General features: G+C 34.1%; 1 protein-coding gene across 1 annotated transcript in view; it reads left to right on the forward strand.

Annotated features, from left to right (window-relative positions):
- Nucleotides 1-456: 456 nt before the first annotated feature.
- Nucleotides 457-15161, forward strand: part of LOC134271297 (uncharacterized) — a 35128-nt gene continuing 20423 nt past the window's right edge. Inside the window, exons 1-4 of the mRNA XM_062753521.1 lie at nucleotides 457-493; nucleotides 839-2361; nucleotides 2493-4127; nucleotides 10018-10269. Of these exons, the coding sequence (XP_062609505.1) occupies nucleotides 839-2361; nucleotides 2493-4127; nucleotides 10018-10269 (3410 nt within the window). The 5' untranslated portion in view covers nucleotides 457-493. The remainder of the gene's footprint in view (nucleotides 494-838; nucleotides 2362-2492; nucleotides 4128-10017; nucleotides 10270-15161) is intronic.

Below are 15161 nucleotides of genomic sequence, written 5' to 3' on the forward strand. Positions count from 1 at the left end.
TCAACGTCTTCTTTTTCATATCTGGACCTTCACCTGGCGTAATCACCAAAAGAATCCATAATAGTTATGAAATCCAAACGACAGTTGAAGGGTCGATGTTACCTATGTTTAGGACCTTTTAAGATTATTTATCTAAGGTCCTCATTATAAACTATATTTACGTCACCTGTAATAACGTGTCCAGGAGGACTATAGTTATGGGTGAAGAGAACTATAAACCCGATTATTTTCAATTTATTTTCTTCTAAGGTAATTTGTTGAACGTCCCTTTCGAAAATTTTCAATTATATTGAGTCGATACCACAAACCGATAGAGGCTGCAGATTTAGACCTGTTGAATACAGGTCTGAGCAATATCGTGGTAACACAAATATCTGTCACTTCAGATCGCATAAATACACAAATGTACCGTACTATCAAACCGGTTTATCATCCACAGTATTTGATCTATGTTAATGCTTTACTAAACGTCTGCACCACATATTGTGTAAAGGTAAACATGTGTTTGTTTTTATTTGGCAATTAAATATTCCGTTGAATTGCTTAAAGAAGAAAATATAAATAATCATTCTCATGCACATTTTCAAGCAATTATAAGTGAATTGTGCCTTTTAGAGACTAATCTTGAAATACAGTTCAACTTCTATCAGATTTGTATGCCGTTTTGTTAACTCTCAAATACCATCTCAAATAGATTTTAGTATGTCTAATTCATCAGACATGTACGATGCAATTTTTTCTAATGTAAAGGAAAAAACCAACTAGAATATTTCACCAAAAGAAAGTATGTTTCTCCGACTTCAATAATGATTTGATTTTTTTAAAAATTCCATTTCAGATGCAACAGGAAAGATTATACTCGAAGATTAAACGATTAATCATCAGCCTTCTTTTGGCCCTAACGTCAATAACTTCCGGTATCAACATAAGGACAAAGTTGGGTCAGATAGAAGGCGCTACAGTCGTTGTAAATAATGTAAGTGTTCACCAGTTCCTCAAAATACCGTTTGCCAAACCTCCCATCGGAACACTTCGGTTCCGGAAGCCAGAGCCTTTTGGAAAATGGAACGAAACACTAAAAGCAACAGAGTTTGGACCATCATGCATGCAGAACATCTATGAAAACGACCAACGTCTGATTCCAAACCTTAACATTACCGAGGACTGTCTTCAGCTGAATGTGTTTGTCCCAGGAGATATTTACAGACAGCAGAACCTCTCCGTTATGATCTGGGTACATGGCGGTAGTCTAACGCACGGGCAGGGTACCATGTTTAATGGCTCCTACCTCGCTTCTCGAACAAACGTTATAGTGGTGACTATAAATTACAGACTGAATGTGTTCGGGTTTATCTACGCGGGCCTAGACTCCAATTTTAAGGGACATTATGGATTCTTTGATCAACAACTGGCTTTTAAATGGGTGAAGGATAACATAGAAGATTTTGGCGGGAATTCCAATAGCATCACCATATTTGGAGAGTCTGCTGGAGGAAGATCTGTTACTTTACAGAGTATCATTCCTAGTAACCTAGGTTTATTCCAGCGTGTTATAGCAGAGAGTGGATCTGTTTTGGTGCCAGCAGATGTACCCGTCACTGATACAGACTCACTAAATATGATGAAACAAATCGCCAAACTTATGAACTGCTCACGTTCTAACATTGATGAGACAATGCATTGTCTACAGTCTAATAACGCTTCTTATTTAGAATCAATGACATCAAATATTCGGTTTTCCTTGCCTGCTGGGGAGCTCTTTAACAATTCCCTTTTCAGCGATCTGAAAAATACGAATTCAGCTTCTTTTAAAATGTTACAGAGTATAGATCTAATGGCAGGCACCAATACAGGCGAAGCTGGATTAGAGTACTTTAAATTAGCTGGTTTCCAAAAGTCCTGGGGTTTCAACGTCTCCGAAAATATCCCATCAAGAATTCTTTGCGAACACATTGTCCCAGATGTTACTGAAAAATGGTTTCAAACCTGTGATGACCTTAGTGTTGCAATATGCCATAGGTACTTGCAGAATGTGGCAGAAAATGCTTCCCTATTAGACCAAACTCAGGCAGCCTCAGATTTGTACGCTGATTTAGCGATTAATTATCCAACATTTTACTTACTTCAGTTACATTCAAACACGAAGAACAATAATACCTACCAATATTCCTTTGCACACAAACCCACTTGGGAGCTAATGCAGGACAGACCGGTGTGGCTTCGGGGACCAAACCACGCCTCCGAACTGGCGTTTGTGTTCGGTCTAAAGAACTGGTATCCGCATACAATTTCACCAACACCTGCTGAGCTTGATTTGTCACATTCAATGATGGACTTCTGGTCTAACTTCGCCAAGACAGGGTAAATTTATGAAGATTTTAATGCATGGTTTTAAATATATCTTTTTACTCTCCTTTTTTGCAGTACTTGGCTACAAGGCTAATTGCTAAGCACCAAGAATGTAAACAAATGCAGTAAAAATTAATTTTCAGAAATCCCAATTCTAGAGAGCAAAATATTTGGAAATCATTCAACATGAGAAAGAGACACTATCTTTCTCTTGATATACCATTAATGCCAGGAGTATCTCTGTATGGATCTAGAATGGACTTCTGGGATATAGATATACCAAACGTAGTTCATGCATGTAGAAGTGGAGAATATATAATTCCAACTTCGTTGGGGAAAATTCGCGGGATCATAACAAAAGTGAAATCTAAGAAAATTTCGATTTTCAGGAAAGTGCCATACGCTTTACCTCCTTTAAATACATTGAGGTTTGCCAAACCACTCCCCGTTGGTCCGTGGAATGGAACTCTAGATTCAACTGTTTCTGGACCTTCCTGTGTTCAGTTTCTTGACAAAAATAACCCAAGACTTCCAAATGTAAATATGTCTGAGGACTGTCTGCATCTGAATATCTATGCTCCATTTCCTATACGACAGACGTCAAGGAAGGCCGTCATGATTTGGATACATGGGGGCGGATTCACAGGAGGCCAGGGAACCTCCATAGATGGAAGTCATCTGGCTCTTAAAGGTGACGTCATAGTTGTAACCATTAATTACCGACTAAACATCTTTGGGTTTTTCAGCAATGATAGTTCGGACACTCGGGGTAATTATGGTTTGTACGACCAACAACTTGCCATCAAATGGGTAAATGAAAATATTCTTGCTTTCGGGGGAGATCCCAACAGGATAACGTTATTTGGAGAATCAGCCGGGGGAGTCTCTACCACTCTACAAAGTGTGATACCAAGCAACAAAGGAATGTTTCTGAGAGTTATTGGAGAGAGTGGATCTTTTCTTGCTCGAAGAGACTACGAAACAAAGACGCTTGACACCTCTCACCAAGTGATTGCAAAAGTGTCTTGTCAGAGAACATCTCAAAAAGAAATATTGGATTGTCTTCGCTCAAAGGACGCTGGTTATTTATTAAAGATTTGGGGAGAAATTTCTTGGAATCAGTCGCATTCTGGTAGCTATTCACTCACGACGTCTATTGGCCCAGTTACAGACGTGGAACTCATTCCAGAATCTCCCGATGCTGCGATGTCAAATCCTAATTCAGCGATGTACAAACAGTTCAACAATATTGACCTACTTGTTGGAACTAACACAGCAGATGCAGGGCTTCTTTATTTTAATCTAAAACCATATGCCTCCATTTTCAAATTTAACTTATCCGAGGGTGTGCCCACGAGAATAGTTTGTGATGAAATGACGCCTTCAATTGTAAGAGAAATTTATGAGATTAATTGTTCTTCTTTGGTCACTGCCATATGTAAACAGTACACCCCAACCCCACCAGCGACACTCCAAGCTCAATCTCAGATGGCTGCCGATCTTTATGGAGATTTTCTGGAGGATGTACCGACCATCAAGTCTCTTGATGCACATGCCTCATCAACCAGGTCAACATTTCAATACCTGTTTTCTCACAGACCTGCCTGGGAGGTAATTGGAGAGCGCCCCTTATGGCTAAAGGGAGCTAACCACGCATCGGAATTGCCCTTTGTATTTGGACTGAAGACTTTCTATCCACCAAATGTGCAAATATCAGCAGAGGAGCAGGCTCTTGCAGATCGAATGATGGAGTACTGGACAAATTTTGCGAAATATGGGTAAGAATTTAAAGAACTACGAATTCTATCTCTCGATTCCCGCCTTCATTTTGCACCCATTAATTTCAATTTGAATGGCAATTTGGCCATAAAATGTTTATTTAATACAAAGAACTGTTCAATGTTTTTTGATTAATTATTGAAATACCAGCGCTAGATAGTATATAATCCTTAATTCCAGGTCTTGAAAAAAAGGAAGGTGGGGGAGTAGACGATATTTTCAATTGAAATCGGATTTTCAAGGATATGATTAAATGGTCCTTAAATCTTTTCTTATGTTTATACATTAAACACCTAATTATTAATAAAATACAATATATGCTGTAGTTGTAAATAGCTTTGAAATTGTTAAAAATAAGCATTTTTTTCGATCTGTGTCTACAAACATACGCCCCTCCCCGTAAAATACAAAAAGCTTTGGTATGAATCTTTGAAATGTCAGTCCATTTTACCTGTAAAAAGGAATTTTTGTTGCACTGGGGTTAGGGGGGTTGGGGTGGGGATGTTTTAAAAATATTTTGCGTTTTCCGTTGATTTCTATAGTGAAAAGCACAAGTTTTACCAAAATTATACATCTCTCTTTCTTATCTCTTTTTTCCCAAAATAAGTAATGTATTATGAAATCGATATACATATCTATGAAAATTTTAAAATCGTTCGAAGAGTTATCTTTTGAAAATTGACTTGGAGGCAGGCGGGAGGTGCAGCATTAAATTAAATGTATTATTGGAAATATGAACGGAGTTAATTTTGTAATTTTTGTATGCCTTTTAGGAATATATGAGATACATACTAAGTTTTTTTTTTAATGGATTTAAAGATGATAATAAGAGCTATATCGTCTAAGAGTTTCTTTGATATTTATGTTTGTGAAGTTACTAGCTTCGTTCTTGAAGTTTTATAATAATATTTATTGTCTATTCTTGAAGTTTTATAATAATAATTATTGTCTATTATAATTTTGGTTTCTTAATTTTTAGAGGAAAAGAAATGTGATCAAATAAATTATAAAAAATACGCTTTTTTAGTAAAATGAATCAACTCTTTTAATCTAATTTGAGATATTTAAAGCTGACATGAATTCTTAAAAACGCAACATTTTCATCTACGTACGACTTGTTTCATACCAACTATAGCCGTATTCCGCCATATTTCTTTCACACACCTTGTCTCATTGTAACGATGTATACCCCAATGCGCTCGTTACACTTGAATGAATTTTTGGATTGGGTATCGACTTGTGCACATCTCCGATGGTAAAGCATATGAGAACACATGAGGTGATCAAGACATTTCAAAAACAAAATAAACAACATAATAATCATATTTTTGAATTATTATTGATTTGAATCAAAAGAAAAAAATGCAAGTTTGGAAAAGAAATTTAGATGCATGAGTACGTATTTTTACAGTGCGCCAATTTATGCAGAATAAACTTGAAATAAAAAGCAGTAAAATTTGCAAACACATTTTGAAATTATATCATTGAACATTGAATAGAACAAAACAACCAACGTCTTTGATTTGCAGGTCCTATGCAATTGATGCATATCGAGAAAACGCCTCGAACGCTGTAAACGTACCCATACCTGGTAATAAGGTTACTGCATCGGTTCGAAGATGTGCACAAGTCAAGTGAAATACACCCTGAATTCCATTTATTGAAATATGCATCACAAAAAAGTCAATAAACTCCATAAGAGCTCAATAATAAACACACTGTCATTACTTCGTACACACTAGCACGACGATACACTTAGTCCGTGCTGATCAGATTTTGGTCAGGGAAAATATCAAAAGTGGAAAGAGAAGTTATTTGGTATTTGCGCGGCTGAAAGGGGGGATATTATAACTGATGTTCATAAGCTATAATTGTGAATTGTTTATCTACATGTAGTTCTAATATACATTCTATACAAAGTCATGTATATAGTCTGCAGTTGGTTTGCGTCGCAAAATTCATTTGTCAATTATAACTGATTATTTTAGTACTAATCTCAAATCTAAATAAAGTAATTTGATGTACGGCTATAATTTACTTCAAATCTCAAAAGCAATTAACCAGAATACAAATTTTTATGTGTACATCTATACATTCTTTAACACATACACACATGGAGAAAGGCCATCCCCTGTTCAGATTGACATTTAGGCATTTGATTTTTTGGACGGAGGGGGGGGGATACAAAAATAATTGACATGACGTTATTTAAATATTCTTGGAAGACAGACATTTCTGCCGAATTCAGTTTTGAGATTTTTTTTAAAAATGTGTCCGACCACAAAGTATGTGCATTTTGAAGAATGTAACTGTTTTATAATTATGTTGTTACAGGAAGTATTTCGAGATTTCAGTATCCCTGCCTGAAAGTCTAGGTATATATATATATATATATATATATATATATATATATATATATATATATATATATATATATATATATATATATATATATATATATATATATAAATAATTTCTGTAGGTGAATTTGGGAGATAATTTTGAAAGCTAGGGTAGGGATACTTGACACTGGTTGAATACGGATAATTATTATTTATTCTCTTGTATATTGAACTCTCTCTCTCTCTCTCACTCTCTTTCTTTCTGTATGTAACCACCCGTTGCGCGGTATAAAATCCTACGCACTTTGTGCTGTACCATTTATTATGCCTTAGGACAGATCAAGGATTTTTTTCAGGCGGGATGTCGAAACTTCATAAATTGAATAATAATTTTACTTTGGACAGGAAATTAACCCAAACGCCCAAATTGAAAGAGAAACTAGACGTACATGTATTATGAGCAATGAACTCACTAAATGATACCCCCTGCCTCCCAAATGGTTATAATGGCAAAGTCCATATTTCGCTAAACCCATACGTGTCAGATCAAAAAGTAAAATAGGAGGTACATAATGGTAATATGTAATAAACTTAGGATTCTTTGAAAGTTTCATTAAATTTCTCTAAGTGGTGTAAGAGTATTTGCGGATAAGAGATGGTTACCCCAAAGCGTAACAGACAGACGAACGGACATAACGATTACCTCCCACTTTTCAGGCGGGGGATATAATAAACGTGAAATATAAATCATAGGAATGGGAACATTGGGAACTTTCTCGAATACCTTCTCAAATGTATGTGTCGAACTTGGACAACAGACAAGAGAATTTTTAAAAAACTGTTTTAGGTAGAATGTGGAATCCTCACGAGGAGTTTACTCTCTCTTCCTATATCCTTTTTCTAATAATCATTAATTATTTATGTCTAGAAATTTAATTCACATTAAATTTTATTTTCATTATCATTGTTACCAAAGAATCAAACTCGTTTATTATACCCCTCGCGTGAGGTATAATGTTTTTGACCCGTCAGTCAGTCAGTCAGTCTTTTTTTTTTTTTTTTTTTTTTTTGTCAGCGCAACTTCTCATAAACCGCTGTACAGAGTTTTGTCGAACTTTGCAGATATTTATAGGAGACAATGTGTGTGTAGATTTGCTCATCACCAGGAAATTCCGAATTCTTTATTTTTTTTTTATTTCCGCAATTTAACATTTAGATTTTGGCCATATCTTGAATATAGAGGTGAGCAGTTTGTCAGCGCAACTCCTCATAAACCGCTGCACACAATTTCGTCAAACTTTGCAGATATTTAGGACACATTGTATATAGATGTGCATATTACAAGGAAATTACGATTCCTTTATTTTTTTCTGGGAATTTCAGCACTTCGACTTTTGGGGGAGCGTGGGTATGTGAACGTGTTCACTTTTTCTTTCATTGTGCATAAAATTATAAATAACTTTAAATCAAATTATATTAGGTCTAATAAAGCCAATACACAGTATTTATTTGATAATAATTGATCATAAAGAAATCCAATCTGTTTCAGACGTTTTTCTTATATTATTTTTATGAGAGTGTTATGCATGTTTTATTACACCCCCCCCCTTTCATATCACGGGAAAATATCTTCAAAAGGTGAATGATTCGTAATAATGCCTGCTTTTTTTTTTTTTATGAATTTGATGAAGTCAAACCATGTACTTAATCGTAAATTTTGTTTACATGTACAGACAAGAGTAATGTTTATTTTTGAAAAAAATACTTGCATTTTTTTTTCAATCAACCCCACTGAGCTTTCAACCTTTGATATTTTCCCTGACCAAATAAAATGATCGTCATGGGCCACGTGTGTCCAAGCATCTTTTACTGTTGAGTTAGCAATGGATTACATGACTTCTGAGATGCATTTTTCAATAAAAGTAAATTAGGATAATTCTTTCGACATGTGCACATCCCTGTAACGATAGCAGTAGTCAGGTAAATGTTTTTATCACTGCGTTTGACGCGTTTTCTCGACCTGCATGGGTGTTTGATGTACATGTATGTATTCCGTGTTAGTTTATTTTCTATATTGCAGCAAATGCATTCAAAAATAATTTAATTCTCGGTATGGTTCTATTTTTTATTGAATTTTTACTTTTCAAACATGTATTTTGTCAGTTTATGGACTTCTAAAAAGTTTGTTATTGGAGATGTGTACATGTCGACAGTCAGGCTAGAAAATCACTGAAGTGAAGCAATCGTACAAGGCTATATATAGCAGGTACAGGTGACCAAAAATTTTCAAATAAATATGGCGGAATCAAAGAAATATGGCGGACAAAGGCGTACAGTAATGTAGTAAGTCGTACAAAGATGAAAAATGATGGCTTTTTAAGAGTTCATGTCAGCTTTAAGTATGATATACATGTAGTGATTTTTCATTAAAATACTAGATTTAGTACAAAAATACTTGAAACATATTTTACTTTACATTAATTAGTTGCACCGTGATATCTAGTACGATTTGTAAAGATCCGACGACACGATGATCTCATATTTGTCCGTATTTACAACAAATTAGTAATAATTATCAGTGTGATTTCGAAACTGTCCAAGTACATAAAGAACATCAGTTCATAAATAATAAAAAAAAATGTGATGTTGTCAATGATAGTGATTTCCATTGGGATTATTAATAAAATGCATCCTCTGGTATCTTGCTCAAACACCTGGTAAATTACCTTAATGTTTTGTGAGGAAACTTGTTAAAAATAACAATGCTACAATGAAAAAATTCTTGAAACAAGATGTGTATTTGAAACCCTAATTCCCCCATATGGTAGCCTATAGCAAGGGTTGAATTTTCTCAAATGTATGTCAGCTCCAAAGGTCCAGGTCAAAAGTGTTGGTACCCGAAGGAAGAGGTTGTTACAAAGTAATATACCTGTGAAATGTGAAAATATTTGTTCTAACTATTCAAAAGTTATGGCCAAGATTGTTTTTAAAAAGTGTGTCAAACTCTAAGTCAATGTTAAAAGGTCAAAATATTTATACCCACTGAAAGTTCTTGCCACAATAAATACACACTGAAGTATAAAAACCTTAGCTTCAACTGTTCAGAAGTTATGGCCAAAGTTAAAGTGTGGTATTTTTTTTTGGTGAAAGTAGGCAAAATTCCTAGGTCAATAGGGCAAATTTTATGGTACCCAAAGAAAGGTCTTGTCACAAGGAATACACCTCTGAAATTTGAAAGCCATAGCCCAACCCAGTCAAAGGTAATGGGCAAGGTTAAAGTTTTTGCGTACAAACAGACAGACAGACAGGACAAAAAATATATACTCTAAAAACGTCGTTTACGTGGGCCTAAAAAATACATCATTGATGAACATATTGTATGTCCTTAATCGCTTGCTTTTTCAATAACTTATCTCGATCAAGTTGAAAGGACACTAAAGTAATACTACTTATATTAATAATAATTAACAGTTATCTTACCCGTAATAGTTAATTCATATTACGAAATAGGCAGCTGTGTTTTATCAAGATACACATTTCATTTCAGAAATCCTGACGATAATTCCACTGGAATTTGGAAACCTTACACCGTAAACAGTAGAGACTACATCAGGCTTGACCTGAACATTACCATGGCGTCAACCCTGTACAAAGACAGAGTTCACTTCTGGACAGACACGGTGCCTGGGATTGTAAAGGGTTGTCAAGGGCGGTCTGTTGACGCTGCGCCATCTAATTACTCTTACACTTCATTTGTCTTAGGAATTATCTTCATATTCATCCTAAATTTATGTTTCTTGTAGTGATTTATTTATATTTTTCATTAAGTATATTAACTGTACGAGGGGTGTTAGAAAAGTTCGCGGACAAGTTCTATTGTGAGCACGCTATTTCAACGAAACCGGTTAAACTTTCAAGATAAAATCTTTACCTTTTTTCCAATAAATATACAAGAATTTGGTGCTCTTCGGTGATTAATAAAAAATATACAGCTTTTTTATTTTGATAAAACTTGCTTCACGGAGCATGCTACATTTTGGCACGTTTAGATCACAAAGACTCTTTATTAAAACTAAAAATTGCACAATTGTAGTGCAAAGAGATTTATGATAATTTACCTGCCGCTAAAGTATTCATGAAACGTAACTGAGAGAAATTTTGAACTAAATTGGAGGGTATATGACTGTTTCATAGCCGTTTATAAATGATCAACGCGTAAAACCACAGCCAACAATTGGAACGTCATTGAGCGTCATGGAGCACTGCACTACGTAAAAATTGTGTATGCAGACTGGAAAATGTCTATAAAGTAGGGATGGCAATTTGTAACCGGTTAATCGATTAATCGGTCGGAACGATGCTAATCGGTTAGAAAATCCGTAATCGGTTAGTCGGAAAAAAATGAATATGTGTAAAGAACTATATGCGGTATATTGCATATGTTTGCCCCCACAAAAGTCAAATTTTGAAAACTTCCTGAAATGTGCTGAATTCAATAAATTGTACGAGAAATATAAGTTAACAGAAAATATTATAGTTCCAGAGCAGTGTATTCACAATCATTATTTCTGTTTTTATGTCGTCACAAACTAGTCCGATTTTATATCCTTTTTCAGAAAGAGGACAAAATGGACAAAATTTCCACAATTTAAGCTTTAAAATTTATAGAGCGCATGTGTGTTCAGGAACAATATTGACATATTTCATTGATATTATCATTCTACACATTATATCAAAATATTTATCCTGAACACACATGCGCTCGGTGACTTTTATTTAAAATATTGACGAAATATGTACATTTCTCTGCAAAATTCATAAAAAACTGAAATTACGTCATATTTGTGACGTCATTACGTACATATGACGTCATTACTTATGAAATTATTCAGTGCTTTGAAGTCAGCATATACTCCCCTGTTTAAGGACTTAATTAAATATTACTCCATCAAAGTTTGATTTTGGGGGGCAAATGTTGGTTAATACCGCATATAGTTCTTTGAGCGCAGTTTCCTTAAAATCCCTTCTGTTTTTTTTGTTTTTTTTAGAAAGGAAAGCGCTGCATAGATTTTTATTTAGTGTTTTTACACATCTTATAATTAAGAATATTTGGAGGTAATTATAGCTCTCCGGATTGAGATTGCAGGGTAATTGGTCAATTCGTAAAGTGTTAATTACTGTTTTTGTAACATCATGCCGTACCAAGATAGTCCTGTGGGTTCTTTTTAATGATATTTAAAACATCACCGTTGAGCACTTTTAATTATAGTATGTCTGTATTTTGCCGCTATCTATTAAAGGGGCATGGACACAGTTTCAGTCAAAAATTTTCATTTCATGTTTTTTTGTTTACAAACATTTAAGTAAGTTATTTCTAAAGATCATCAAAATTTTGAATTTCAGTTGTCGAGATACAAAACAGAGTTGTTATGTAAACAAAGCCTGTGCCATGTTTTTGTTTACCTAGGTTAAACATACCAATATATGTTCATTCAAAGCAGATTTTTTCATAAAGAAGTACTAGTTAATTCTAAATACAATTAGACAGTTTCTCATGATTTGCTGAATCTCGTTCTGTTATAAACATGATATTTTCTATATGTAAACAAAAACAAGACACGAGCCTTGTTTACGTTAATTCTAAGTTCTGTTTCTCCTTTGTAAATCAACAAATGGTGTTCAATTTTTTGCTGATCATTGAAGTTGCCTTAGTTATAGAATTGTATAATTAAAATTGGTAAAAAAAAAATCAGTTGATACTGTGTCCATGCCCCTTTAAATTATATTATTATAAAGAACGTTGTAAATTGTAAATAAAGTGAGAGTTTAGACATAAACTAGTTCTAATTATGGTGACAACACAGAATTATATTCGTTAACAGGTCCAGCACAATACCTGATAAAGCTATATAGCTTTATCAAGATATGTTGTGTAATGAAAATACAAAAAAAATCTAAAAAAGTAAATACTCGAGTTCTGAGTTGCTGTCAGTACATTCACTCATGCAAGTAAAGTACTCAAACACAAAGAAATCAGTATAAAAGCATGTCCTGTGAGGAGACGGTTCTTTTATGATGTCCTTTTGATACCCGAGTACTTTTCATGCACGAGTGAACACATTGGCCACAACTCAAGATTCGACTTTTAAATTTAATTTTTTAAGATTTTGTTTTGTATTTTCTTTACAAAACACACCTTGATTAAGGTATTTGTAATACCTTGATAAAGCTTTATAGCTTTATCAAGCTATATACCTTTACCAGGGTATTGTGCTGGACCTGTTTAACATCTGCGTTGGAAAATTATCCCTGTCTGATTTCTTAATTTTTTCTTGTCTATTAAAATTGACATAAATTATACTCTTATGTACATACAATTCCCCGATCAAAATAATAAATAGAATGTAACTTCTAACGTCTTTTTAGCCTTTTTGTGTATATGAAAAGAAAATGACAAAATGTATATCTTGATACGACTAATCGGTTAATCGGTCGGAACGTTTTGCGGTTAACCGATTGGCAATTCTGCAATCGATTGCCATCCCTACTATAAAGAGATTAAAATGTTCAAGATTCTGCCGGGAATTTCCTACAACTACAAAGGACAAGTTTTTAAATGGTTGTAGCTTCAAAAGAATGGAAGGATTTACATTTTGAATGATTAACAATACTATGCAGTACCCCCGTATCGCATGGACGTTGTGTTGCGCCTATGGTTTTGCATAGTTTCCATACTTGATCGATTAACTGCATAGACTTTTTTAAAGATCTCAATAATATCCAAATCAGTTACAAAAGACATTATAGAAGAAAAGTAACATGTCTTGATATAGATATTTAATTTTACAGTAGAAAAAAGATAAGAAATATCTGAAGAAATGAAAGATTTAAAGAACTGCGGCAAAGCTTAACTAGTTGAAATCTGGTTGTCACGTCGCCTTACGTCAAGTAATTGCTCCGTGAATCCCATGACCTCATAGTAAAAATCGTTGTAAATATTCAAGATTTTTTAATATGGACCTGATTTTTTACATACCAATAAACAAAATGTAGGAATTTATTCAGACATATGTTATACTTCACAGTACACAACAGATTTTCCATAATTCAATGTGTCCGCGAACTTTTCTAACGACCCTCGTATATTAACCTACACATTTTCTACACAACTTGTACTTGATTTATTTTGTTACAGAAATAAAAGCAACCAGTTTACTGTCTCTTTTAAGGTTAGACTAATTCAAAATCAACTACGTAACATGTTTTGTAATTTTGAGCACAATAAAATAGAAAGTAATTCTTTGCACACAAATGGCATTTAAGTTTTAATCCAGCCTAGCAGGTAACCTATTGCTTCTTATGTTTCTTTTAGTGCTAAGTCGTAAACTTTTGAACATTTTCAGCTTCTTATTTTCAGCTTCAATTGACATAACATCGATTTGTTACATCGATTTTACAAAAAAATTACATTTTATGCCCTTCCTCCCTTTCTCTCTCTTTCCACATAGTTGAGGCCTGTGCAAAAATTATCATAATTGTTGTTAACCTAAAAAAATCCTCTTCATTCCTGTATATCTGAAGTCAAATTTTGCCATAGTTTTTTTAAAACAGCAAAAAAATTCCATGGCCAAAAGATCTTAGAGTTAAGATTGGGTTGTATTATCTTAAATTGGAAATGTATAAATTCTATCTCCAAAATTATGCCCCATGGGTCAGGAGTTTGTTTGTTTTAAGGTAGGGTCTTATTAATCATTGAGTGAAATGCATAAAATCATCGAAAATTTCCTTGTTTGCTCCTGGGGATTTTGCAGTTCAAATAAGTGCATGGTTATAATGATCAAGGATGGTCTTCTAAATTGTTAATTTCATGTCCAAAAATCAGGGGTATTTTAGGGCAATGCTCTATCGGTAAGATATTGAAAATGTATAAATTATTCAACATCTTTTTCATGTCCCTAAGTATTAAGCAGAGAAAAAAAAATAATTGGCTTTGTCTCTACCAAAATAGGGGAATTCGTGGCCCCCAGGATCATACGTATGGTATTGCGTGGTTCTATTGTTAATAGAGTGGAAATTCATTATTTCTTTGAAAATTTACCCCTAGGACACACCAATAACTTTTTTTGTTCGTCGGATCCGCGCGCTCCTATTTAAACTAAACTAGACAAATAATATTAATTTAAATTTCCCGCACCATGAAAATTCTGAGCTATTTTCTGTTCCATTTCCGATCTATTTATCGTATTTTTCATCTGCTTACACTGCAAATCAGAAAAAAATATAATTGTCCGCTCAAGTTTCTTCACGCTCCGCCTAAAAAAACTGTCTACAAAAAGTAATAATATTATTATTTAACCGCTTGACCGCTCTTACTTTTTTTCATCAAATGTCCGACGAACAAGAAATTAAATTGGTGTGGCCCTATATTTAGTAAACAAACTATATATTATGTTAATAGGTGCATCGATACCTCTTCTAAATTCGCGAATTTCATGGCCCTAGGTCAGGATTTTTTATGTTGGGGGAGTGGGGTTCTAATGATTATACATAATGTATAGTGAAGATGTATTAGATTTTGACAATCTTCTCTGCTCCTGGCCATGGGTTTTTACCAGGAAAACATACAGCATGAAGTAAGTTAGGGTACCTCTTTCCAAATTTCTTTAAATATCTTTTTTTCCTAACAAGGCA

This window comes from Saccostrea cucullata, unplaced genomic scaffold, assembly GCF_032062105.1.
Source record: "Saccostrea cucullata isolate Sc308-1 unplaced genomic scaffold, CSIRO_AGI_Scuc_v1 ctg177, whole genome shotgun sequence".
NCBI classification, from domain to species: Eukaryota; Metazoa; Mollusca; class Bivalvia; order Ostreida; family Ostreidae; genus Saccostrea; species Saccostrea cuccullata.